The sequence below is a fragment of the Callorhinchus milii genome, unplaced genomic scaffold (genome assembly GCF_018977255.1).
Source record: "Callorhinchus milii isolate IMCB2004 unplaced genomic scaffold, IMCB_Cmil_1.0 Scaffold4, whole genome shotgun sequence".
Lineage (NCBI taxonomy): Eukaryota > Metazoa > Chordata > Chondrichthyes > Chimaeriformes > Callorhinchidae > Callorhinchus > Callorhinchus milii.
In genome coordinates, this window is record NW_024704745.1 from 11,803,847 (window position 1) to 11,829,716 (window position 25,870).

The following is a 25,870-nucleotide window of genomic DNA, read 5'->3' on the forward strand; positions in this document are numbered from 1 at the left end:
TTCCCTTTTGTAAAGCCATGTTGACTCTGTCTAATCATATTGTGTTTCTCTAAGTATCCCACTACGACATCCTTAATTAAGGATTCTAGAATTTTCCCTACCACCAATGTCAGACTAACTGGTCTATAGTTCCCTGTCTTTTCTCTCCCACCCTTCTTAAATAGTGGGTAACATTTGCGATCTTCCAATCAGTGGCAACCGTTCCAGAATGCAAAGAATTTTGGAAGATCAGACACAAGGCCTCCACTATCTCATGAGCTACCTCTTTTAAAACCCTAGGATGCAGACCATCAGGTCCAGGGGACTTGTCACTTTTAATGCCAACAATTTCCCTAGCAGCAATTCTTTGCTAATGTAAATTTCCCTAAGTTGCTCCCTATCATTAGCCCCTTGGTTCATCTCTATTTCTGGTAAACTTCTTGTGCTTCTAACATGAAGACAGAAGCAAAGTCTTTATTTAGGGACTCTGCCATATCCTTATCCCCCATTATAATACCTCCTGTCTCTATAATAATAATCCTTGCATTTGATATAGCTCTTTTCATGTCGGGAGGACGTCCCAAAGCGCTTCACAGAACACACTGTAAAGTGAATTGACTGTATATTTGTGGGCGCACGCGGCAGCCAATTGCACACAGCAATGTCCCACAAATAGTCATAGATTGAAAATGACCAATTTTTATTATTGTTTTTGGTTTTTGGAGGGATTATTATTAGGCGTGTGGAGTAAGGAAACTTGCCCAAGGTTTCGCTCTGCCTGGAATTGAACTCAGGTCTCTCGCTTGCAAAGCGAGTGCTCTAACCACTGAGCTACAGGACTCCAGTCTCTGCCTGGAATGGACCCACATTTACTTTTGCTAGCCTATTCCTCTTAATGTATTTATAAAAACTCTTACAATCTGTCTTAATGTTCCTAGCCAGCTTGCCCTCATATCCATTTTTTCACTCTTAATGAGCTTTTTGGTTTTCCTTTGTTGGTCCCTAAAACATTCCCAGTCCTCTGGTTTGCGACTCTTTTTGGCAGTTTTATAGGCCTTTTAGTTTTATACTTTTTCTAACTGCTCTAGTTAGACATGGATGAACTGCTTTCCCTGTGGTACTCTTATTTCTCAAGGGAATATGTGACCGCTGAGAATTTAGCACTGCATCTTTAAATGTTTGCAACTGTTGGTCTATTGTCATATCCATTAATCTAATTCCCCAGTCTATTTTAGCTCATTCTTCCCTCATACCTGCAAAGTTAGCTTTATTTAAATTTAAGAAACGATGGCTGGCTGAATTTACCAGCAGATGACTCATCTCCTGGTCTCCCGATATCCTCTTAGGGAGTCCTGTAGCTCAGTGGTTAGAGCTCTCACCTCACAAGTGAGAGGGCCTGGGTTTGATTCCCGGCAGGGCAAAACATTGGGCAAGTTTCCTTAGTCCACACGCCTCTGTTTACCTAACAGTAAGTAGGAACCCGGTTGTCAGTCAATTGGCTGATCGCTTTTCCAAGGGTAATAATTTCTTTTTTTAAAAAAATAATTTGGTAACTGAATCCACGACTTTTTGTGGGACACTGCTGTGCACAGTTGGCTGCCACGTTTCTCCCACAAAATATACAGTCAATTCACTTTACCGTATATTCTGTGAAGAGCTTTGAGACGTCTAGAAGATGTGATAAGGCGCTATTATCGAATGCAAGGATTGTTATTATAGAACACTCTATGGCTAAGGACTTCATCTGGATTGTAGAACTGGGGATTCTGTTTCATAGTATGCATAGCTGTAGCTTTTCATGTTTCCATAGGAGCTGCAGAAATAGTTAACAAGACAGACCTAATTGAGTGGATCACACTGGTTAGATTATAACAGCCCAACAGAAATCATACAATATCGATGAGTTTCTACACATCTCCCATACGGTCAGCAGTCTTTGTGGTTCACACCTGTGTTTTGAGACAAATGAACCATAGGTTTCCTTGACGTATATTAACAAGATCAGATGCCCACATGAAGGTCACCACAAGCTTCCTTCAAATTTCAGAGCTCCGCACCAACTGAAGGTCTGTGTGGTCACTTCATGCTATTTGTGGAAAGTTGAGAAGTGATGCACAGGCTTTGGAGACTATGAGCCAATGTTATCTTCAATTTGAGAGGAAGTTTGGTGTTTTGTTACAATTGTAATTCCACAAGAAAAAGAAAAGGATTGGTTTTGCTCATTTTGTGTGCACCGCCAGCCCCCCCAAAAAAAATCTCTCCTTGTCTTCAGGCCTCTCAATGTTTATTTAGTTCATAATGGGAATAGTACCTGTAGCTCAGCGGTTAGAGCCCTTGCCTCGCAAGTGAGAGACCTGGGTTTGATTCCCAGCAGGGCAAAACCTTGGGCATGTTTTCTTACTTCACACTCCTGATAATAATCCCTCAAGAAAAAAATAAAGAAAAACAATAATTTTTTGGTCACTCAATCCACTGTTTGTGGGACACTGCTATACGCAATTGGCTGCTGCGTTTGGTCCACAAGTACACAGCATATTCTGTGATGCGCTTTGAGACGTCTCGAAGATGTGAAAAAACACTGTATCAAATGGAAGGATTATTATTTATATTATTACCTCTTGTGCATGTCAGTCAAACTGAGGCGAGAATATTGGCCCCCGCAATGTTGCACCTTGGAGTTTGTGAAGATTCCCTTCCTATGCCAGAGAACCCGGTACAAAGTGCTTTCTTTTGGGCTCATTTTTTTTCTCCTTCCTCTCCCACCACCCTCCACTGGCACTTCTGGTTCGAATGTGTGCGGACCAGCTCAACACTTGCCTAATGTGGACAATCCTACAGAAAATGTCAGTGGTTGCTTGGTAAATCCCCACACACACACACACACACAAGTAGATGATTCAGACGGAGGAAGGTAGGCCACAAATTCATGATTTAACAGTTTTCCTCAGATCAACGTATTCAAGTCTCAAAACATTCAATAACTTGTTCATTTTTCTCAAGTGCAGCAGAAAATTTTCCTCTAGAGATTGGTTGGACTTGCATTTGCATTGCCATGCACCCTTCTGTACATTGTTCCACTGTTTGCAGCAGTTCAGAGCAGAGGAAGCCCTCGCTGTTTCTGGTAACATTGTACTGACCTTTGGAATGGCTTACCCGATCCCATAGAAAACTTGTCCACAAACTATATTCATACCCAATACCTACAAATTGAGAAAATGTATACTGGTCAAATGCTATTTTGGTTTACCATCAACATTTGGTTTCGTCTTAATTGAAGTCCAGCTCTCATCAGCTTCCCACTGCGTAGTGGAATGTGCCAGCACAGTACTTGAGCTCTCCGAGACCCAATCCCACGTGAAGGGCGCATTATAAATGCAAGTTGTTGTACTTCATCATCCAGCCTTATTTATCTATTTGGGTGTTGATTCATAGGGTGAGGACCCATCTCTGACACCAGCTTTCATTGGTGATCGAGTCTGGCTGCTCAACCATGCTTTCGAATGTTGCAAATCTGGAGTCTCTGGAGGCAATTCAGCCCTACGTTGGCACTGCTTACTTTTCCAAAGGATTTTCCGTTAAGACACATTAAGGATGAAGTGCAGGGTGGATTCAGAATTGTTTAGCAACGATAGTAGCTCAACCAGCTGAGCTGTCTGAGATGTATCCTACACAGTGCTTTTCTCCTGTTTGTTTTCTCTCCCTTTTCAACTGTATTCTGCCAATTAATACCTACTATTTGTAAAAGGGGTCTCTTCTAGTACTTTGTGTGGCACTTTGTCAAGCTTTCTCAAAGTAGGTATATTGTCTTATGCTTTACCTTTGGCAATGAGGTGGGCAAACACGCTCTACCCCTTCTGTGAATGTGTTGATGTAATTTTTGGGTTATTCTGAAGCACTCTTCCATTGTGTTTGTTTATTGGTTCCTTTCCCACTTCAATTTCTGAGGTCAATCAAATGGGTCTGTGGTGGTTGGTAAAATTCTGTCACCCTTGAATTTTGCCACTTTGCAGTCTTATCAGAACCTCCTGTGGTGTTCCTTGACTTTCCCAAAAGGCTACGTTTCGCCCATAAAAAATACAGTTAATCCACTTTACAGTATATTCTGTGAAGTGCTTTGAGACATCTCAATGACGTGTTAAGGCTCCATATTAAATACCAGGGTTATTATTATTACTTCACAAATCCCCCTTTTGTTTCTTCTTGGTGTATTGTTCATGAGACCTTGTGAAGATATTCTGGGGATATTTAAAACTTTTATGGGGTTTAAGCCAAAGGTATGTGTTATTGTATGTGCCACTTCATATTCTCAGTTATTTTTTTTAAAACAAACACTTAATTGCACAAGACACTTACGTCAGGTAGTTATTTATTAAATGCTATTTTTTGTCCTTTGCAGATACCAATGTTGCTGTAGATCGTGGACAGTCTACTAATGCAGCCTCAGCCTCTGCATCCAACTCAACCTGAGGAAGTGGATTGTCCTGGCTCAGATTTCCAATCAGCCACACGCTGGTCAAATTTGAAAAAAAAACATCATTAGTATTCATTTTATTTAATCCTGTTTAAAAAGTAAATACAAACCAATCATTTACTCAGAGGGATTGAGAAGGAATGTGGAGCAATATTAAACTCCTCCCTTGACAATCTTTTATTGAAGTCTGCCATAGTGTCGTCCAAATCTTTCCCTTCTCCTCTCCCCCCACCCACCCCCCCTTTCCCCTCTCCGCAAAAATAAGAAAACCTGAGGTGTGTTTCACTCTGGTGTAGTGCAGGATTTGATTTTTGGCAAAAAGCAATGCCATCAGTCTTTTTTAAGGATCTGGGGATGATGGTGGTAGTATTTAGTCAGGTATTACATGTAATAGTACTGTACCTGTAACCAGCAGCATAGGGGCAAGCGTACAGATCCACTGAAACAACCACTGCGAGAATGACCAGAGGCTCCAGTCATTGTAGTGCTTCCCCGTGTTGAGATAGTTTGACATTGTCAGTACTGTTGTAGTACTGAATTAAGTAATGTATCAGAGTGTACTGGATTGGTCTTTTTCATGACTTGATTGCGTGACCGTTCAGGGCTGATTTTTTTTTCAAAAAAGTGGTCCAAAATAATACTCTGCCACTGGCTTTAAAGCAAGAAGAGGCAACTGCTGTGTACTGGACGCTCTGTTAATTGTACGCCTAGCCCACAGGTCCCGAATTGATATCTGAGCTACACCAACTGAAAGCCCTCAAAACTGTGTAGAAATGTCCTTGCTGATTTCAGATTCAGACACCCTCTTCCCTATTTTTTAGACCTTTTTTCTGTTTTGTACATAAATATGTGGACCCGGGAACTGATGAGAGCAACAAACATTCAGGGCAAATTTCGTTCAATTGTAGGAGAGCTTTTAAAGCCATATAGTTTCAATTCTGTACTATTGGTGCGTCTCCAATGTAAGAATAAAAACTAGTGCTGTATAGTATATAGTTTGGAGTGCCTTTGCTTCCAATGTTTGATTTTGTTTTTAAATGGATGTCCCTCACTGAAGTATAATTGCTTTTTTCTTCCATATTTAACCCTTTATGTACCTGTGTTTTTTTTTTAATAAGTTGGCATCCTGTAAAGCATTTTAACTTTCATTATTGACATCAAATTCACACAGCAGTTGGCAAGGTGAATTGTTGAACACTTCAAAAGTTGCATAGTGCATGATATATTTTAAAGAAAAGAAATGTTTGGGCTCTCAACAGATTACAGCAGAATGCGAGATTTGAAGCTGAAATATTCTGCAGATAATTAAGTCCTTTATTTGGCAGAGTTTCCTTTGAAAGAAATGTTCAAAAAAAATGCATCAGACTTTCAATACATTAAATGCATATGTATGATTATATATCATACATATGTATATTATACAGCTATTTCAACATTTACCTTGGCTGTGCCAGCTCTGCTTTACTCATAAAATCTACTGTAGGATATGAAACTGGCAGTGAATTAAACCTGGTGAACAGAAAGATGCTGCTGGTGCTGCATGACCTGACTGAATCTTTAATGTAGAAAACTTTCTAATTCGACATTTTATGGTGCAAATCCTGGTTTTAATGACTGTTTTACCAAAATGCTTTTATCTTGTGTGCACCAAATAAATATTGGAACGTCACATCATGTGGCTTCCTGTTAATACCACAGCTTTAATATGGTCAAGTGCAGCTTCTGAAGTTTCAAGTGGATCTGTACTAAGGATGAGAGAACTGTTTGGATTTAATTAGTGCCTTTAAGGGACAAGTTCATGATGAGTATTGAACTTTTGTCCCTGTTTTTTTTTTCCTTTCTGTTTTTATAACCGACTCTTAGTACTACTTTCATTGAAATACCACACTGCTGATATTTTCATCACTTTTCATATTCACATGAGATTGATGTACTTTCAGAAGGGACAGTTGCGAAAGGACAACAGATTACCATGGGTGGAGGAATTAATTGTGTAATAAAAAAGGACACGTCTAATCTGAACAGTTTACTCATCCTTAATGCTCCTCTGGCTGCAGTGTGTAACCTTTACAAGTAGCAAGGGATGAACCCAGGGGTGAGTCAATGTCAAGTAAAAGTGAACCAGTCCATGTAGGTAATAGATTCTTGTCATGGAGTGTACAGTACAGTGTTCAGTTTCTATAATTTCCTGATCTTGTGGAAGTTGGACAATATGTCCCAAATAGGGACTTGAATGAATGGGTTTTCTTGTCTTTTTTTTGGCATTTAAGAACTCTAGGCTTCGGTCCACTTGATTCTTTGATTTGAGATCCTTCACGACCATAACCTTTTTTTTTAGAAGTAACCACCTCATATGTAATTTTCATGCAGCACGAGATTCTTACTTCCCATTGAAATTGATCGGCAAACAAAATAATTGTGAATTTGTTGAGCTCACTTGCCTTTATTCTGTAAAAAAAAATTTCCAAGTCGCTTTCTACACCCAACTCCTCCCCAATGCAACTTGTATTTCTGTTCTTCCAGTCGAGTGGTCTGTTATTGAGGCCCTGTTGAAGTTGCTCTGAGTCAAGTCAATTGTATAATGGGAGAACATCTCACCCAAAGATTTGTTATTGTACTTGGGCCAGTTTAGAGTTTGCTTACTCTCATGAAGCTGGTGCATCAGGTAGAAGGTTTTAGGGTGTGCTGTCTGATTATGAGTTCAATTGAGCACCGTATGTTAGCCTTCATCGAGTTACCCAAATCCCTAATAATCCATACAGATATAATTTCACACAGGTATAATTCAGGAAGAAAAGAGGATGAGTCTATGGATTTTATATATTAAAGAAATCGATAAGAAAAATGTTACAGTAGGGGACACTTTTGTAAGGTTAGGTTAAAATTTCAATGCCATGTTTTGAAATTCCGCAGGTCTGATCAGCAGAGCTTGCCTGTTGGGNAGGAAAAAGGAAGGTCTTGGACATAATTGGTATTAAATCAAAACAGACAAATTAATAAATGAGCAGCGTGTTTTGCAGTGCAGATTTCTGAAACCGGAGATAATTCGGGTAGCTGCATTGCTGAGCAGGCCTGAACAGTTGCTGCATCCTAGGCTATCATGTATACTTGTAGACATAAACAGTTTTAGCCTTTGTGGACAAAGTAGGGAGTTGCAACAGAACCGTCTGATTATACAGGTTTGGTTTGCACTGTTGGGTGATCTATTCACTATGAGCATCACATAAATATTTGTATTACAATAAGAAAATGAACATCCAAACAGGTTATTATGCACTTCAGGTTTTGTTTTTTTGGGGGGCTTCGTACCCAGTAAATGTTCCTCGTCTTCATTTGTTTTGTTGTTCTAGGAATAATGGGAAGGGGGAAGCTTACGTTTGTATATTTTTTTTAAATTAAAGTATTCACTGCAATTCTTTGCCACTATCAGCCCCTGATCCAGAGAAGATTCCAGTGGGGATGTTCTAGGTGTACAGAATGTGAGCTGCAGAAAATTATACAATGGCTCTATGTTGTGAATGAGTCGACCTCAAAACAGGTGAACCGATAATCTGGTGAGAGTGGACTTTATTGCACCATAGTGTGTGTCCGAAGTAAAAGTAAAGCATGTTCTATTGAATACATGATTCAACCCAGTACCCTCCATGTCCCTGTAGGGGGGAAGGGGAAAGAAGATGGTGTCTTTTATTTTTGTCAGCCTACTGAGACTGTAATGCAAAAATATGACTATTGTCTAGGCAGTTGAACAAATATAAACCATCCACTAGCATGTTGCTAGCCAGCTAGCATTAAATTCAAGCCCGACCTAATTGTACCGCTAACAAGGGCTGCAATGGTGTTTCAAAGCTTTGCCAATCAATTTGTTCGTTTGTAAAACTGCCACGTGGTGTCACTCTTCCAGTCTTTGGCCCTGAGAAGACTCCAAATGGTATGCCAGCAGTGTGAGTAGGACTGTAGCAAGTGAGCTCACGGTGGCAGTGTATGGTAAATGAATGAAATCCAAGCTTTGATACAGTTTCATCTGGTTTCAGAGCTTTCTTGGGTGTCTCGAATTGTTTCCTGCCCAATCTTGATTTCCCATGATCGAAGTTAAATGGTGAACAGAATTTTGTGTTCGAAAGACCAGCCAAATCTTTGAAACTGTCCGAAAGGGGATTTGTGAAAGTCCTTAACTATAATCCTAGTTTTTATGTTGCAACTTGCAATCGGTACACAAAGGGTTAAACATGGTAATTTACTTGCGTGACTACCTGCTTGCCTGTATAATCCGCATTAGAGATGTTTTGCTATGCTTCACACAGCCTGTATACAAAAGCGTGACCACCTCTGTCAAAAAAGGACTGTGCGTTATATACAACCATTGCATCACTTGTGGAACTGTCTTGGTTTAAAAAAAACACAAAAAACAACAAAAAAAAGACCTGTTTAACATTATTACTTGAATGCTTCTGTTTGTGACTGAATTTTTATTTCATTTTAATATAAATTTTTGTGAAAGTATGCTTGATGTTTATCTCTGTAAATACAATCGTTCTGTGTGACTCGGTTCCCGATAGATACTGGTACTGTAATTTGCATTAAATAAAAAGTAGGATAGGCCACGAACAATTTGTAGTCCCTTCCTGTCTAATTTTGTAAGCCTTCCTTTACGGTGTGCGATTAATTTTGATCAAGGGAAGGTGGCTAACCTTTTCACTGGCATATACCTATATTTGTAGGGTTGCAATGTAGTCCTGTGTTTTTGTCTATTTAATAAAATGTCAGTACTAGTTCACAAGTACTAGTTCACAAAGGTTTCAATGCAGATGAGAACAATCATCCAATCTTACTATAAATATACATTTCTATGAAATTTAAAGGTTTTAGCTCAGCAACTTCGATTTCTTAAAGGAGAGAATAACCACAAGTTGTGGAGGTTCAGATGGTAATGCTCCTTTATCTTTCCATACTCCTCCCCCCCCCCCCCCCCCCGCCAAAAAAAAAAACACTCTAGTCTGGTAGGACCTCCTTGTATTTTATATCTATTGCTATGAGTAAAGATTGTCTCCTTCTGATTGGCCCTCTCTGAAGGTAACTGTGGTCCATCAGTGAGTAGCTCCATAGCAAGTGCTCGCTTCACTTCTTTGATATCCGTATTTCTTCGATTTGCTTTTACCTAGTACAGTACTATTTTCTACCAAAGTAATATTGCTGCTAAATCTGGGCAGGAAACTGAAACCTCAGCCCGTGCGACTTATGGAAACCAGGTATTTTGGGTGTTTGCTGCAGTGCATATTCCCAATGACTTGACTAAGAATGAAACGTGGAAAAAGTCAGAGCTAAGGACCAGTAGCCTTAAATGTTAGACCTTTTTACTGAGGGCAAGAGATGCTGCCCAACTCTCTAACTGGAGAAAGCGCTACTTTGTTGTTGCTGAGTTTAAACGCTTAAATCTGAATATTGTGGATTTGGGAAAATGTTCCACAAATACATTGTTTAATAATCACAGTGGGACATTTTATTTTAAAGATGCAAAATACTATTAAAGCAGGCTCTATGTATTTGAAAACGAAATGCATCAAATTTTAATCAAACCTCAAAAGTTCGTTGAATGTTTATTGCTACAAACTCTGCGCCCAACAAATGCTGAACTGTCACGTCAGTAATTTGGTGATGAAATACTGTAAAGCAACCTTGATGAGTAACAAGATGTCAGTTGTGTTTTCCTCCCAAGTATTCAAGGTGAGATGTTAAAATAAAATCACTTGTCAATTCATCACTTTATACCGTGCTTTCAGAGAGATCTGTGACTTTCATCCGGGTAAAATGAGATGACACGTGCACATTAAGAGAAATGGTGTTTGATTTATTTCTGCCGTTCTTCGTTTTCTCATTGTTTTTTGTTCTCTGCAGTAGCTAATCTAGTACAACATACACAAATTTGCTATGAGTGGATTTTTTTTCCCAGTTTGGAATCACTAAACGCATACGTACATTCATAGGGTGGGGTGGGTGGAAGAGAATCAGACAGACACCCCTTGGCCACTTGTTCAGACCTCCTGCTGGACAACTATAGACTCAGTTCTCAACCTATCGCAGATATGCAGTCAATTCACTTTACAGTCTATTCTGTGAAGCGCTTTGAGATGTCTCGAAGACATGAAAAATGCCATATCAGATGCAAGGATTATTATAAGATTGATGAGCATATAATCTTAGAAAAAAGGTGAGTCTGGTGGGCTCCTATCCTTTACAGGTGACTTGTTCTACTCTAGGGTAGTAGGGAATGAATTAAATTTGCTTTGCAATAGTTAAGAAGGCAGGAGAGTACTTGATGGCTGAATGGTTGTCGCTTTGCTGTGGCCTTTTACAACAGTCGTTGCAAAAAGACTAGAGCACTTCATGCTTCCACTAGGGGGAACTATAACTGTTTCCAAAACAGACGCCTGTCCTAAACTCTGACTGGTTGAATACTACTTGATTTTAATGAATTATGGGATGTACATTTACATGGGAACCTAGCTAGGCCTGGAAACACCAAGAGATGTGACTTTCAACTGGTGTTACATGGCACAAGGAGACCCATTAAGATAAATACTTTGAACCCAGATAAGCTCTTTGGTTGTCAAGTGGTACATGTGAAATATATGGGTGGTATGTTTATAGAATTTTCATTGGAATAGAAACCATTCCAAGGGATGTGCTCAATTTATCTTCAGAAACATTAAAATGCATTCTTAAATAAAATAGTATAGGGATGGATGTGAGGAAACGCTTGTAAAATACAATACTTCTAAATCCTTATCCAAGATAATGCTGTGTTCTGCATTTCTAGGTAGTGCCATCCACCAAGCAAGTCTCTGAAATTCCTAACAGTGATTTCTCAGCAAAACATTAGCATGAATGAGCAATATTACCTCACTGCCACAAAATCGTTGTAATACCCTTAGGACTCCGAACGTGGACAAACATAGATTACTCAGAAAATAACCTTTATGGAATAAGCAAACCAGCTGAAAAATAAGAATGGTGTTCAATTTAACTTAAAAAAAAGTACTGGCATAAATAATTCTGCCATTAATCAATTGTTTAGACCTTATTAATCTTAGCTGCAGTACCGGCCTTTGGGATTACACTAACTAAATCGGAAAAGGAATCAATTTATGCTACTGATAAACTCTGAAGACAATTGCTTTGGCTTTCACAGCATTCTATGATTAATGACCAATTTATCCAGATTCTCGCTTGTAGCTTTTGCTGTGTGTGAGTGCTGACAAACACCTTGCATGCACCTCCATTATTCCATCAGACATTTGTTTTGCTCCTGAGTGTCAGGAAAGTTAACAAGATGGATTCTGCCAAACAGTTTGTTTTTTGGCTTTGTTTCCTTAATGTTAAGTTTGCAAAGTGACACAAAAGATTTTCTTTTGGTGGGGGGCGGGGTGGGGAGAGTGGGATGGGAGGAAGCGGACAATATCAACCTGTAGTGTCTTATTTTCATAGAAACTGGCCATCCAATTTGGTACCAACATTTAAAATGAGAGCTCATTCAATCTGTTTCATCTCCTAAGACCAATATGGTCACAATCAAAGAATGAGCAGCATATTTTTTGGTTTGAATGATTTACGGTAGCTTGAAGATAAACCACAACATTCCAAGACACTTATTTAAAAAAAACTTATCAATCTAAAAGTAACTAACACGTTGTAACCTTGTTTTGTGTTGTGGAGTAGAAAAGAGGCAGACAAGAAGCAAATGTCCATGATGAGAACATGTGTTTAGATGTGATATGTGCATGCACTATGGTACAAAAGAGATTAAAAACATGTGAGGGCAATCCTCACCAGCATGGGAAAACATGAGACTTCAATGTGATAAAGGGTCATTTAAAAAGTGAACAGGAACCATGTTGGTTTCACAGGGAATAAATAAATACTTTTTCATTACTTTAAAAAAAACTTACAATTTCTACAAAATGCACTTTCTACATATTATGACAGTCAGCTCACTGATATTTTCTTCAGAAGTACTCAGAATTTTTTATTGATTGAGACAAAAGATACAAAATTAGTGCTGGACATTATCCAGTTCTATCTCTTACTCCTGGCAAAATGCCACTGTCAAGCAGAATAGCTCAATGACATTTATGTTTATATATATATAATAATAATAATCCTTATTTAAAATGTTTTTGGCAAGTGCCATTTCCAGTTGCCAAGCCTTAAAAAAAATTCAACCACGTAAGAGAGAAAGCTATTCAGTGCAACCAATCTGTTGTCACAAACTCAGTCAGATGGGTGTAGACGAGTTCTACCTGATTTTTGCTCAGCTCTGGGACCTGTGCAGACAATATTAACGATACATGACTTGAGTATCTTAAAAAGAAGTCACAGTTCCAGACTAATTCAGAGGCTGTCTTGATAACGGAAACTGAATTGGTCAATGGTTTCCCGTGGAATTTTAATTAACAGGATCCGCAGATACTTATATTCACACGGATGACAAGTTATTACAGTGCGTATTCAATAAATGTGCTTTCAGGAAGATAATAACTATTACCAGTGGCTCTTCTCACCTCTGGAGTTCAAAAGGTGCCAAGTCTCTTCCCAGTTTCCAGAGTAGACTCCCCAAGCAGTAGACTCCTCTCTACCCTTCTCTATCCTCTGCCTGCTCCCCTCTTTACAAAACTCCCCGACACAAAGCAGAAGTGTAAAGGACACCCACACACAACAAAGGCAGGAAGGACATTGTTAAGAATTGATGTCAATTGCTCTAGAGTGTAACCTGGGGCTTGGAGACCATTCACCGGAGTTTCAATTGGAGATGACAATGGTTGTTTCTTCTGTCTTCCTTTGATCAAGCAAAAGGTGTCTCATCTTGACTCAGTGTCTCGTCTCTGAGTCAGGTTTCTGGGTTCATAATCTACCTTTCTGATCGGCTTCTGAGAAGATGATGGTCTGCACCCATCTTTGACTCTATCTGGTTAGTGCCTGGGTTTCTGAAAAATATTGATTGTAACTTGATGTCCACATGGTAGTTTTCATGCCACACAGTCTTTCCTCCTGCCCTGATGATGGCACCACTACCCAATCTCCCCAAACATTTCCAACATCAGGGGCGTGACATCAGGCTGAATGTTCTGAATCTCCAGGATCTGCCTGTTGTTCTCTGCGCTCAAGGTCCGCAGCTCTGTTAATATTAACATTATCTTTGGAAACAGAAATCTGAAAGATAAATGCACATTATTTCTCTATATAGTGTGATGTAATACAGCACTCTCTTCTCACCTCCCATTTCCATTGCCCAACAATTTAAGTTCTCACCGTTTCCCAAACTTAGTGTTTCCCTACTCTGTCTGCAAATGCAGTAATTATTACCAAACCTGAGAAGAATTTTGGACCATGAGCTTGTTTCCATTGGGAAACCACAGTAAATAGCCAACAAAAATATTATTCCCAACATACTTACTTGTCTGTTTTAGTCTTTTTGGTGTCAATAATTGCTTTCAGTGTCATAGCGACTTTCTCTTGAATTAGTTCAATGGCCTTGTTGTTTGAATTATCAGCACGATCTGAAAGAAGGCAGATATTGTTCCAACGTCCTCCCACAATCAAACACTGACACATTGCAATGGACTTCAAGGTGCGTTGGCCAGAGTTTCTCACACTGGGATGAGGAGAGGTTTGTGGCATTTCTTCTTGTGTTCTTTGATAATAATCCTAGCATTTGATATAGCACCTTATCTCAGACATCAAGTCCTGGATGGGAGCTAACTTTCTACAGTAGAACGTCAACAAGACTGAGGCCCTCCTGATTAGCTCCCATCAGCGCCTCCACACCTCAGGTCCTGACAGCATCACCATCCAAGGATAAACACTCCACCTTATTAAGCCAGTCCAGAACCTTGGCATCTTGTTTGACCCTCAACTTTCCTTTCTACTCCACATCTGTGCCATTTCCCGCTCTGCCTTCCCCCACCTCCACAACATCGTCCGGCTCAGCCACTGTCTCACACCACAGGCCGCCGAGACCCTCATACACACATTCATAACATCCAGGCGGTGACTACACAAACTCCCTGCTTGTCGGCCTCCCCAACTCCTCCCTCCATAGGCTGAGATCATCCAGAACTCTGCAGCCCATGTCCTCTCCCGCACCAGGCTCCGTGACCCTATCATCCCCATCCTCACCCGACTCCACTGTCTTCCCATCACATAGAGGATACAGTTCAAGATCCTGGTCCTCACCTTCAAAGCCCTCCTGGCCTTCTTCCCTCCTACCTCAGCGACCTTCTAGCCCCCTACCAACCTGCCCGCTTACTCCGCTCAGTGAGCTCAGGCCTGCTTCACGTTCCCCGCCTCGCCTGTCCCACGATTGGCGGGCGAGCGTTCTGCCACTCTGCCCCCATCCTTTGGAATTCCAACCTGCAGTCCCTCTGCCTCGCCCCCTCCCTATCCTTCTTCAAGACCTGTCTCAAGACCCTCCTCTTTGACCGTGCCTTTGGTCACCCTCCAACACCCCCTGCTCTCCACCCTCCCTGATCCCAACCCCCAGCTCGAGTCTGAAACGCTGATTGTCCAGTGCTTTGGGATATCCTCCTAATGTGAATACAAATGTAATTTTGTTGTTGTTTTCATCAAGTTATTGAGGCGTCTCAACGGGTTTCACAGAATATATTGTAAAATGAACGATAGTGTATTTTGTGGCGAAACGTGGCAACCAATTGTGCACAGCAGTGTCCACAAACAGTCGGGAATTGAGTGATCAAATTATTATTTTTTATTTTTTGGAGGGATTATGATCCCGGAAAGCGATCTGCCAATCGACTAACAACTGGATTCCTACTTACTGCTAGGTAAACAGAGGCATATGGAATAAGGAAATTTGCTTAAGGTTTTGCCCCACGGGGAAATCAAACCCGGGTCCTCTTGTTTTGCAAGTCGAGGGTGCCAAGCACTACATTATGGGAGTCCACAAAGTTCCTTGCGATAAATATCATACATAAACACTGCAAATATCACCCTACAATTTGACCTACTTTCTTACCTATACGTTATGCAGAAAATACAATTAATTTGCTTTGTTTTGAATGTGAATGAACCTTCATGTTGAATCTGCCCAACTTTTAATTATCCAACTAAAGTTCATTTGTCCACCTTTGCACAAAACGAACCTTTACGCATGTTTAAAAAAGTTTGGGCTCAAATGGCACTCAACTCTTTAGAATCTGTGATAAGGAAAGGTAACAAAGTTTTTTTTAAAATTAGTTTGTTGTAGATGGATCAAAGTTAATATCCCGATAACTGACCTGGTGAAAAGAGTGAGATAGCCTGCATTAGAACATACTCTTTGTCCGTCAATTTCAGGCTTCTCAGGGTGCAGTGAAAGTTCAGCAATGGCTCCAACAGCAACTGCTGAAATCCAGCTGTGGGTGAGGAGGAGAAAAATCCTATTAACTGCAGACGGGCTGTCACCCACCCCCCCCCCCCCCACCCACCCCCATCAGACCAGGTCCAATAATAGTTGATCGTTGGGTAAGAGCAAATTTCAGGCATAAATTGGTTGCTTCTCTCAATTCTAATGGTAATATAATAATCCTTACATTTGATATAGGGCCTTATCATGTCTTTGAGACGTCTCAAAACGCTTCACTCAATATACTGTAAAGTATGGTGACTGTATATTTTGTGGGCGAAACAAAATTGGTTCCTATTGACAAGAGATTGCTCTGAAAAATGCCCTTTGTGATATATACCAGTCTGCGTTCCTTATAATAATCCTTGTCATCGAGACAACTCAAAGAGTTTCACAGAATATACTGTACAGTGTAGTGTGTGTATTTTGTGATTGAACATGGGAAGGGAAGGGTATCTGGGGCCCTTCATTCTAGGGAGGGGAAATGTGTGTGTATACCGCTCATTGTCCTTGAGGAAATAAAGTGAATCTTTTCTGAAATTTCTGGAAAAAAAATGTTAGTTTTGGACAGGCGGATGTCTGACATAAACGGAAACCCATCACCTTGGACACTCTTAGCACGATGATGGGTTTCCACACACGTCAGACACCTGGCTGACTGGGGGGAGCTAAAAAATACTACAAAATTCATTCCGAGAAAATCACTGGACTGAGAGAGGAAGGAAAAGAAAATGTTTTCCCGGGCTGAAATTGTTCTCTCCTTCCTGGTTCACTCTTGTCCTCCCGACGTGAAAGGTGCGATTCAAATGTATTTTTTGTTTGATAGTTGTTTGTAACCAGTGTTTAAGTGACTGACTGACTGACTGCTTTTCAGTTGTTAGCAGTACTTCTGCTGGCAGTTAGATGGCAACGTAATTCAGGGCTTTGACAGCACTTTAGTGATCGTCTGTTGGGAACCCAAACCATATAGAGCAAGGATCTTCAAGTCATTCTGCTGGGAGACAGGGAGCTAGTGGACTATACTGTAAAGTGGTTTTGAATATTTTGTGTGCAAACGCTGCAGCCAATTTACAGACAGCAATGTCCCACAAAGAGTCCTGGAGTGATTAACCAATTTTACTGGGGGGATTGTTGGCCAGGGATCACCCCGAACAGCAATCTTTTCATTAATTGTTTGTATTGAGGTTTACACAGTGAAAAGATTGCTTACTAATGTTACTGATCAGCGTGTGCTACGCCTCATCAGAACACCACGAGCTACAAACAAGCGTAAATTGTATTGTACTGTATTGTAAAGGATTGCGCTGCACAAATGCAACCTTGGAAGGCCGCCGTGGCAACATTTAGAACTGGGTCTCAATGAAAGGCCACTGCTGATTTGTTTCCTGAATGAAAGTTCTCCCAATGCAGTGACAGAATCCTTGTTAAGGGATTTGTAAACTGATAGCTATTTGCATGTTAAAAGCACAAGTGGATGAATGTTGACCATGTCTAATCTGAAGTGTGCTGGATTAAACTACATTGTGAAGTGAGAATGGAAGACTTTATTAAAAGCCTCCTCTCATGTCCTCTGAGCAATGAGCGTTGTGAAGCTTTAAACCCCTTGTTTGCCAATAGCACAAGTTCCCGAGGTGCCTTTCAATGGATCTCAAATGGTTCCTCCAAATGTTCCGTGTTTTATACACAGGTTCGATTAATCCTTAAATGCTGCTTCCAGCAGTGGTTCACCTTCCAAGATGGCAAGAGAGTCTCTGATGCAGAAGGTCCTTCAGCATATTTATACAGAGTCCTGTAGCTTAGTGGTTAGAGCACTCGCCTCGCAAACAAGAGGACCTGGGTTTGATTCTAGCATTGTTAGCATAGAGTGGTTACGCCTTTCAAGCGAGAAGATCCGGTTTTGATTCCTGGGTGGAGCAAAACGTTAGGCAAGTTTCCTTACTCCACACGCCTCTGTTTACCTAGCAGTAAGTAGGAACCTGGTTGTTAGTCAATTGGCAGATTGCTTTCCAATTTTTTTAAAAAAATAATAATTATTATTATTGGTCACTCAATCCACAACTGTTTGTGGGACACTGCTGTGTGCAATTGGCTGCTGCATCTTGCCCACAGAATATACAGTCAATTAATTTTACAGTATATTCTGTGAAGTGCTTTGAGTTGTCTCGAAGGCGTGATAAGACGCTGTATCAAACGCAAGGCTTATTGTTATTATTCGATCTCATCCTTCCAGAATATTAATCCTGTAGTTTCCCTTTAAAGGATTAAACTGTTTTCTTAACAGCAAAAAACACCATTTTTAGTAATCTATTCCATCCGTTGATTAACTCCTGCATCCTATAAGTGGTACAATTTACTTTATGGTATAAAATAGAAGTATAAACTAATAATGTCTTGCCCATTGTGTTTAATATGGTCCCTTTTCCCAATCTCTCTCTCACACACACACGTATGACCTGGATCCAGTGATTAACAGCATAGATTTAATGGGAGCAACATAAATTCAGTCCCAGTGATTATAGATGTTGTGTAAGGTTATTCTGCAGAATCTCCTGTCGCACACCACTGTGACTGAGAAGGGTAGTCGCTCGCCTATTTCAAGACCTCTGGCAATGCAGTTGAAGTGGCCACAGCGAGAGGTGGAGGGTTGCACTTGTTTGACTTGCCCTTCCCCAGGTGAAAGCACTGCATTTCCATTTGGTGCCTGAGTCAGGGGGAGATTGGCAGTTCCCATTGGGCAGCACCATGGAGGAGAAATGTGGAGTTTTTTGCACCGTTGTCTTTATGACAGTTTGATAGCCCTTTCATTAAATAAATAAAAGATCCTCCCAGCTGTTAGCATTACTTACACTGTGTGGCGTCCTCTATGCTGTACTTCAGCTGCCCACATTCCCAGATGCTGGTGTCTACGTTAAACACTGTATTGAATCGAATCTGACAAATTTCAAACGTTGCTCCCTTCAACAGCGAGATCTGGTCTTCCACTGATAGATCCCTACAAAAACAAAACAAAAACTTGTCATTATTTGCAGCTTTATCTCTTCCCGCCCCCCCTCTCCACCTCCACATAAAGTCAAATTAAAACTGAATGAATAAGAGCAACAAATATTACTGCAACAGAGCCAACGTTGGCTAGCCACGACTTGATTTGAGTGTCTGTGATTACAGGCTTCAGGAACAGGCCCATTCTGGATTAGGTTCAGTAATGTGTTCATCCCTCTCGGAAAAAGGAATTTGCAGTTTATGCTTATTGATATAGAGAGGGATTCACCAGGTTAGAAGCAAGTAATGACTTTTGGTTTCCTTGCAATTGCATTTTCAGTTAGCCAGACATGCAGATTGTATGTGTATTGTGAGTCTCCCAATGATGAGCTATAATTGCTTCCAGACCCTCCTCTTCGACCGTACCTTTGAACACCCTCCTTTCCCCACTGCCCTGCACCCTCCCCGATCGTGTCCGAAACATTCACTGTCCAGCGGCTGGGGATGTCCTCCTGACGTGAAAGGCGCCATACAAATGTAATTTTGTTGTTGTTGTTATCAATCAGTATGCATGCAAACATACAAGGAAAGAGGTGGGTGGGTGCAGGCAAATGCTTTCAGTATGTGTCTAATGTGAAACAATGTGTGTGGTTGCTGTGTGTGTGTACATTCATGTGTTGGGTAAGTGCATATATATATACACACGTACACGTACATTTGCATTAAGAATTCATTCGAGAGGCGAAGAGGGCGAAGCTGTGAGAATGGTAAAATATTTGCAAACTTGCAAACAAGTCAATGCTGCTTCCCCCCGGATCACACCATGAGACGTATCACTCAGGATGCTTTGTCTCTCTGTAAGTGTGCACTTACTGCACACCCTGAAATAAATCTAACACCATTTGCAAGCAAAGTAGGTGTTTGTAACCAAAACTGCATCAAACAGGGGTAGATGAAATTAGATTCATGCAAACAAAGATCAGGCCACGCCTTTATCAGAACACCAGCCAGACAAGCAATTTATGTTTGCTTACAGATTACACAGTCGCGCTCAAAGCTTAGCGCTTTGAGACATCCTCCCACCACGAAAGGCACTATATCAGATGCAAAGATAATTATTATTACTTTACTAAGTATTTTACACCTCCTTTGATAAGGAGTATTAACCCTCTGGCAGAACTGCACAGCAGCATGCAGCAAGGCTGGACATGCTGCAATGACGTGATGCTCACAATCCACCACCGAGAAGGAGCTGAGAACAGAGCTGTGCGTACGTTAGTGGAAAAGCTTTGCCTTGTTTGAGTGGTGCAAGCTAATCATCAACTGAATTATTATTATTTACCCTAAAGATTAATGTTTCCGTTGCCCGTTAGCAAAACTGTGTGGAGGAGAACTTTTCTCATGGGACTGGGCTGGCCCACAGGCAAGGTGTGGAGAAGATGTGGTATATGGTATATGATGGTTAGTCACAGGTGCTGAGCATGATATGGACAGAAAATCCAATTAATTATATGCCTTAACGACTACACCATAACACCATATTTTGGAGAAATTGAATTTAACCCCACCCCTTCCTCCAAGACACTGACCCTCTACCTCGAGGATCATATGTTCAACCAACATAATAATAATAATAATTCTTGCATTTGATATAGCGCCTTATCAGGTCTTTGAAACATCTCAAAGCACTTCACAGAATATACTGTAAAGTGAATTGATTGTATATTTTGTGGGTGAAACACAGCAGCACACAGCAGTATCTCACAATTAGTCGTGGATTGAGTGAAAAAAATTATTATTATATTATTTTTGAAGCAAAAGCGATCCACCAATCGACTAACAAGGTAAACAGAGCCATGTGGAGTAAGGAAACTTGCCCAACATTTTGCCCTGCTGGGAATAGAACCCAGGTCTCTCACTTGCGAAGTGAGTGCTCTAACCACTGAGTACACAATCCCTTGAATTCCAACTGAGCTGTGCATTCACTACAATAATTCCTATTTACAAGATAAAAGTGAGTTATTCCTAAATGGAGTGAAGGAAGCATCCTGCTGCTTTTCCAGCTAGGACCACCCTACCAGTTAGGACTTTGGCTTGCATGGTATACAGGAGCTGAGTGGGATAACAGTGAAGGCTGGAATACTCACCGAAAAAAAGGGATTGCTTTAGCGAAATTGATCGTCCCTTGTATCATGTATGTTGCTAAATCTGCAATATGAGGGAGCATGGAGAAGTTACGCTGGAGCTTGTAGTCCTTCTCCAAGCTGATTTTAACTGGATAAGGTTTCACTCTCTCAGTCAATGCTGCTTCCCCCCGGATCACACCATGAGACGTATCACTCAGGATGCTTTGTCTCTCTGTAGTCCGTACTACTGGCTGTGAAACAAACACACATCATAGACTTCCTGCCAAGAGATCCTAGCAGCATACACAGCAGAGCTGAGGGTGCTGCTCTGTGTATACTGATGTGTACTTTGTATACTAATGCATACTGTGTATAGTGACGCAACCACATATTGTGACAAAAAATGCAACGAGCCTTGCCTTAGTGTTTGGTATACACTTTTGGATTAGTGTGTTTGGGAAACCATGTGGAACCCCATCACCATGCTTGAGAGTATCCAAACCAAAGAGAGAATTCCATGCATCCCACCTACACATAGAAATTAATGTTACACCCCTTAAAGCATGAAAAAAAAATGCCAAACTTGCTCTCTTCTGGCCTGGCAATTCTGCACTCAGATTTCCAAACAGAACGGGTCTCGAGGGTTCGAATATCGACCGATATTGGCATCTAAACCTGCCTTGTTTTGCTAATTCTCAGTGGAATTGCTGGAAGGAGCAGATGACAGGGCACGTTCTGCCTGGCACAATGGCAAGGCCTGGCAAAGCCAAATAAATAGTAGGCCTGTAATGAGATGCATCTGAATGACGAGAGGCATTTTACGAGTGTTTGTGGGACACTGCTGTGCGCAATTGGCTATTATTATTATTTTGGAGCCCATGATCTATTTTCTTTGTGGGCTGCAAAAAGCGGATCAGGTACTCGAAAGTAATTTGTTGCTATCCCTCTGTATGTCCGGCAACACAGTGACATTGTGTATAATGTGAATGATTTACTCTTCAGGTCGACCTGTGGCATTCCTACCCTGAACTGTGTGAAATGAGTGAACGAAGCATCAAAAGTTTTGCGATGTGCTTCCAGGAGATCTTCCAGTAGCTTCTCCTGCTCCTTTGTCAGATCCGGCTCCTCTGGAATGCTAGGTGTCATTTTCAGAGTCTTGTTCTTTTTTATTAACGTTCGTCTCTCCTCCACCGCTTTATCGGACATGATCACTGAGAGCAACACAGGGTAAGAACGGCACAGCGGGAAAAGAAATGGAGATTAAATTGTGATTCATGAGGAAAGATTTGGATGACATTGATCTGATTATTAATATTATTTATAATAATAATCCTTGCATTTGATACAGTGCATTATCACATCATCAAGACATCTCAAAGAGCTTCACAGGCTATACTGTGATGTATAGTGGCTGGTGACCAGCCAGTATTTTTAAGCTCTTTGGGACATCCTCCCCGAGTAAAAAGTGTTATATAAATGATTGGAATTGTAGGCTGCAGAGGGTGGCACGAAAGAAGCTCACACAAACCATTGTTATACGTTTCTTACACAAACTACAGGGCAATCCCTATATAATCCCAGCATTATAAAGAGGTATAATAAAATGATCAACTTCTGGGTCATCAGGTCGCCACTGACAACACTTCCTTTGTGTAGCACAGCAAGCAGGCATTTTTGTTAGCAGCATCGCCTGCTATAACACTGATGTGCAATGCATAGGAAGTAACATCAGCATTAGCCCAGAAGTCAGCCATTTTTTAATGAAGATTGGAGTTGGATATTGCGATTTTGATTTTCAGGTAAGAAAATCGGGGTCCACAACCCGGAACCCAATTGGGTTACAATCGATGCCCTCTGTCGTCAAACACCCTGGCAAAACTCACTGTTACAGGTGCTTGGGAGAGATGCAGGAAGAAGGTGCCCTGAATCAATGCCCCCAGCAGAAGCATAAAAGGGAGCCAGTCAGAAGAAAATGGGACAGAGAATAAGTGAAGGAGAGAAATTGGCTGAGAGAGAAAGGAAATTGGAAGAAATGAGTGGTCCCTTCACTCCCACACTGCAGAAATTCACAGACTACACAGCAAGTCTCTCCCAGGCAACCACACATCACATCACTGATGAACTACAAACCAATTAAATCAGATCTGGATTCACAGCAACAGCAACCACCAAAGAGGTATATTTACTTTGCTTTAAAAGGATTTTGCATCTTTCCATGATGATACTAAACACCTCCACCACCTCCACCCACACTCCAAAATTATTGCAGTTATAAAGCATCAGCAAGTCAGAAAAAATATAGTCCTTCAAAACTGGCCACCAGACTAATGCTGGAAAATTCTTCTTTGGTGGTGGGGGGAGAAGGGCATCCACGAATTCTTGAGACACAACTTCCATAACAATCTTTTCATAATGATCTGGTGCAACTCAATCTAACTGATGTGACATTACGCCTTGAGACGACATCCACCTGACTGAAAAAGCACAGGCTACAGAATGGGAGCAACCTGACCACTGTAGACACTCTCTACGGTTAGTTAAGTTTCAAACTTAGTCAAGTTTCCTTACTCCACACGCTCCTGTTTACCTTGCAGTAAGTAGTAACTGGACTGTTAGTCGATTGCCAGATCGCTTTTATGGGGGTAATAATCCCTTCAAAAAATTGTTTTAAATCATAATAATTTGGTCACTCAATCCACGGCTGTTTGTGGGACACTGTTGTGTGCAATTGGCTGCTGCGTTTCGCCCACAAAATGCAGCTTATTATATTTTATTATTATGGTTTGCATTGGAGGGCAGTGTGCCGAGCTTGTAACTTATGCTGCTCTCCCCATGTGATGGGTTTTAACACTTACTTTCCTTGTTCATCCCAATTTCCAGACACCTCTTGAGCCGGCAAGCCTGGCATTGCCGACGGCTGTTTTTGGTGATCACGCAGGAGTTTTGGAAGGGGCAGCTATACCGGATGTTACTTTTCACAGCACGTCTGGAGAAAATAAAAGTGAACGACTAAGTGTGAGGTAAGATCCTCTCCGCACCTGGGCCCCTTATGTCATAGTGACAAGAATTGTATACAGCACTCTGTACAATAAGCTCTGTCAGTTCAAGAACAATCAAAAAAGCTAGCGGTTGTGAGGTGAGGGCCCAGGGAACAGAAAGACATGCTAGTTATAGTGAGTAAGGGGATGGAGAGCAATTATGGATAAGAACTGAAGAGGATTATTTTTAGACAGGTAAGCTTGTGCGTGCATGTCAGGTAGCATTTGCTGTTCAGTGTATGTAGTGTTATTGAGGTGGTGGTTCAGTGTGTGTAGGTTATTGGGTGGTGGTCCTGGCTGTAATACGGAGGAGTGAGGCTGTTCAGTGTGTGCAGTACTGTGGAGGTAGGAGTGTTATGTGAAGAATGCGTGAAGGGGATGGAAACAAACACATAATGTCACTCTGTACCTGAAAAACCCTTTACAACCTTCGCAAGTCATGACATTAAAGTGGTAGCCAGTGGCCTTGTCCATACACACACGACAGATCTTCAAATCAACATCATCCTCTTCCTCCTCCTCCAGGCAATCCTGGAGCAAGTGTTCAATTTGCTTCTCCTGTGAATAAGACATGCCTGGACAAATCTGGTTAAAACCTGTTTGTTTGTCTCTGAATCAGGAAGCCAACCACACCTACACACTGAGAAAGAAAATGGGAAATGAAAGGAAAAATAATTAATAGTTCTATAAAGTTGCTTTTCTACAGACAAGAGGAACATGCTTTTGAAAAGAAAGAAATTGCTTAGTATTTTACTGATATTTGATGCAGTGCTTTTCAAGTCAGGAGGACATCTAAATGTGCTTCATAAGGTTGACTGTAAAGTGTACTGACTGTATTTTGTAGCTGGTTGTTCAGAGAAAGCAACTTTCCGATGATACAGTTGGCTCATTACAATTTTAACCATTACACTCTCTCTGTGCCTACACAAAAACACAAATGGCGTCTGCACGTATAGATTTGCCTTCTCCTAAGGTGCTGTAAAAGTGCAAATTCTTTCTTATGCACACACACACACACACACACACACAAAATCTCACAAATAATACAACAGCAACAGTACCGTAGTACTGGTTCTCCCCTGTTCTTTATCTACATGTTTCCCTAAGGTGACACCACCCACAGACATGGGGTCAACTTCCCCATCTATGCTGATGACACCCAGATGTACCTCCCTGACTATACCCTCAACCCCAAGGCTGTTGCCTTTGCTGGACTGCCTGTCAGACATTAGGTCCAGGATAAACTTAACATCCTTTATAACTGGGCCTAATTCACTTTCTCCCAATACTGTGTTTCTGTCGTCCCAACAGAATAGCGCTGCTCTCAAACTCAATGCGCTGTTTGTTACTAAACAAGTACCAGTGGTTGAACCTGACATTCCCAATGTCATATACTTTATTACCATCAAACCCATTGGCACTAATACTGTAAAGGGAATTCTCCCAATGGGACTAAAGTCTAAGCATTCACCCAGATATAAAGTTTTATTTTCCTACAATCGCACCTGAGGGCCTAGCTCAATATTTTGTGGGTGTCTTGACCTTTTCGCTGGAGTGGTGGTGGTGTCATCGGAGGGTGCTGTGTTTGTTCTGTGTCACAAGGGTCCTGCACTAGCATAACGGAGTCAGGCACAGCCAGGTAAAAGGAGCTGCAGAAAACAGAACAATATTTAAAACGTGGCAGTGACATAATAATCCTTGCATTTGATATAGCGCCTCATGAAGTCTTCAAGACATCCCAAAGCGCTTCACAGAATATACACTGTAAAGTGAATGGACTATATATTTTGTGGGCGACATGTAGCAGCCAATTGCGCACAGCAGTGTCCCACAAACAGTCATGGCCTGAGTGACCAAATTATTATTATTTTTTAAAGGAATT

At 41.1% G+C, this 25,870-nt stretch overlaps 2 protein-coding genes across 4 annotated transcripts in view; one reads left to right on the forward strand and one right to left on the reverse strand.

Moving 5' to 3' along the window:
• Positions 1–9,055, forward strand: part of gsk3ba (glycogen synthase kinase 3 beta, genome duplicate a) — an 84,258-nt gene extending 75,203 nt beyond the window's left edge. For all 3 annotated transcript variants that reach the window (XM_042334717.1, XM_042334716.1, XM_042334718.1), the window contains one exon: positions 4,376–9,055. In XM_042334717.1, coding sequence (XP_042190651.1) covers positions 4,376–4,446 — 71 coding nt within the window. In that variant the 3' untranslated portion in view covers positions 4,447–9,055. The remainder of the gene's footprint in view (positions 1–4,375) is intronic.
• Positions 9,056–12,602: 3,547 nt separating this feature from the next.
• Positions 12,603–25,516, reverse strand: nr1i2 (nuclear receptor subfamily 1, group I, member 2). Its single transcript, XM_042334198.1, is given in 9 exon segments — positions 12,603–13,654; positions 13,899–14,001; positions 15,739–15,855; positions 18,692–18,841; positions 20,961–21,201; positions 21,974–22,161; positions 23,806–23,936; positions 24,398–24,628; positions 25,494–25,516. Coding segments are annotated over 8 exon segments (1,236 nt in total). The 5' UTR covers positions 24,562–24,628; positions 25,494–25,516; the 3' UTR covers positions 12,603–13,512.
• Positions 25,517–25,870: the final 354 nt, after the last annotated feature.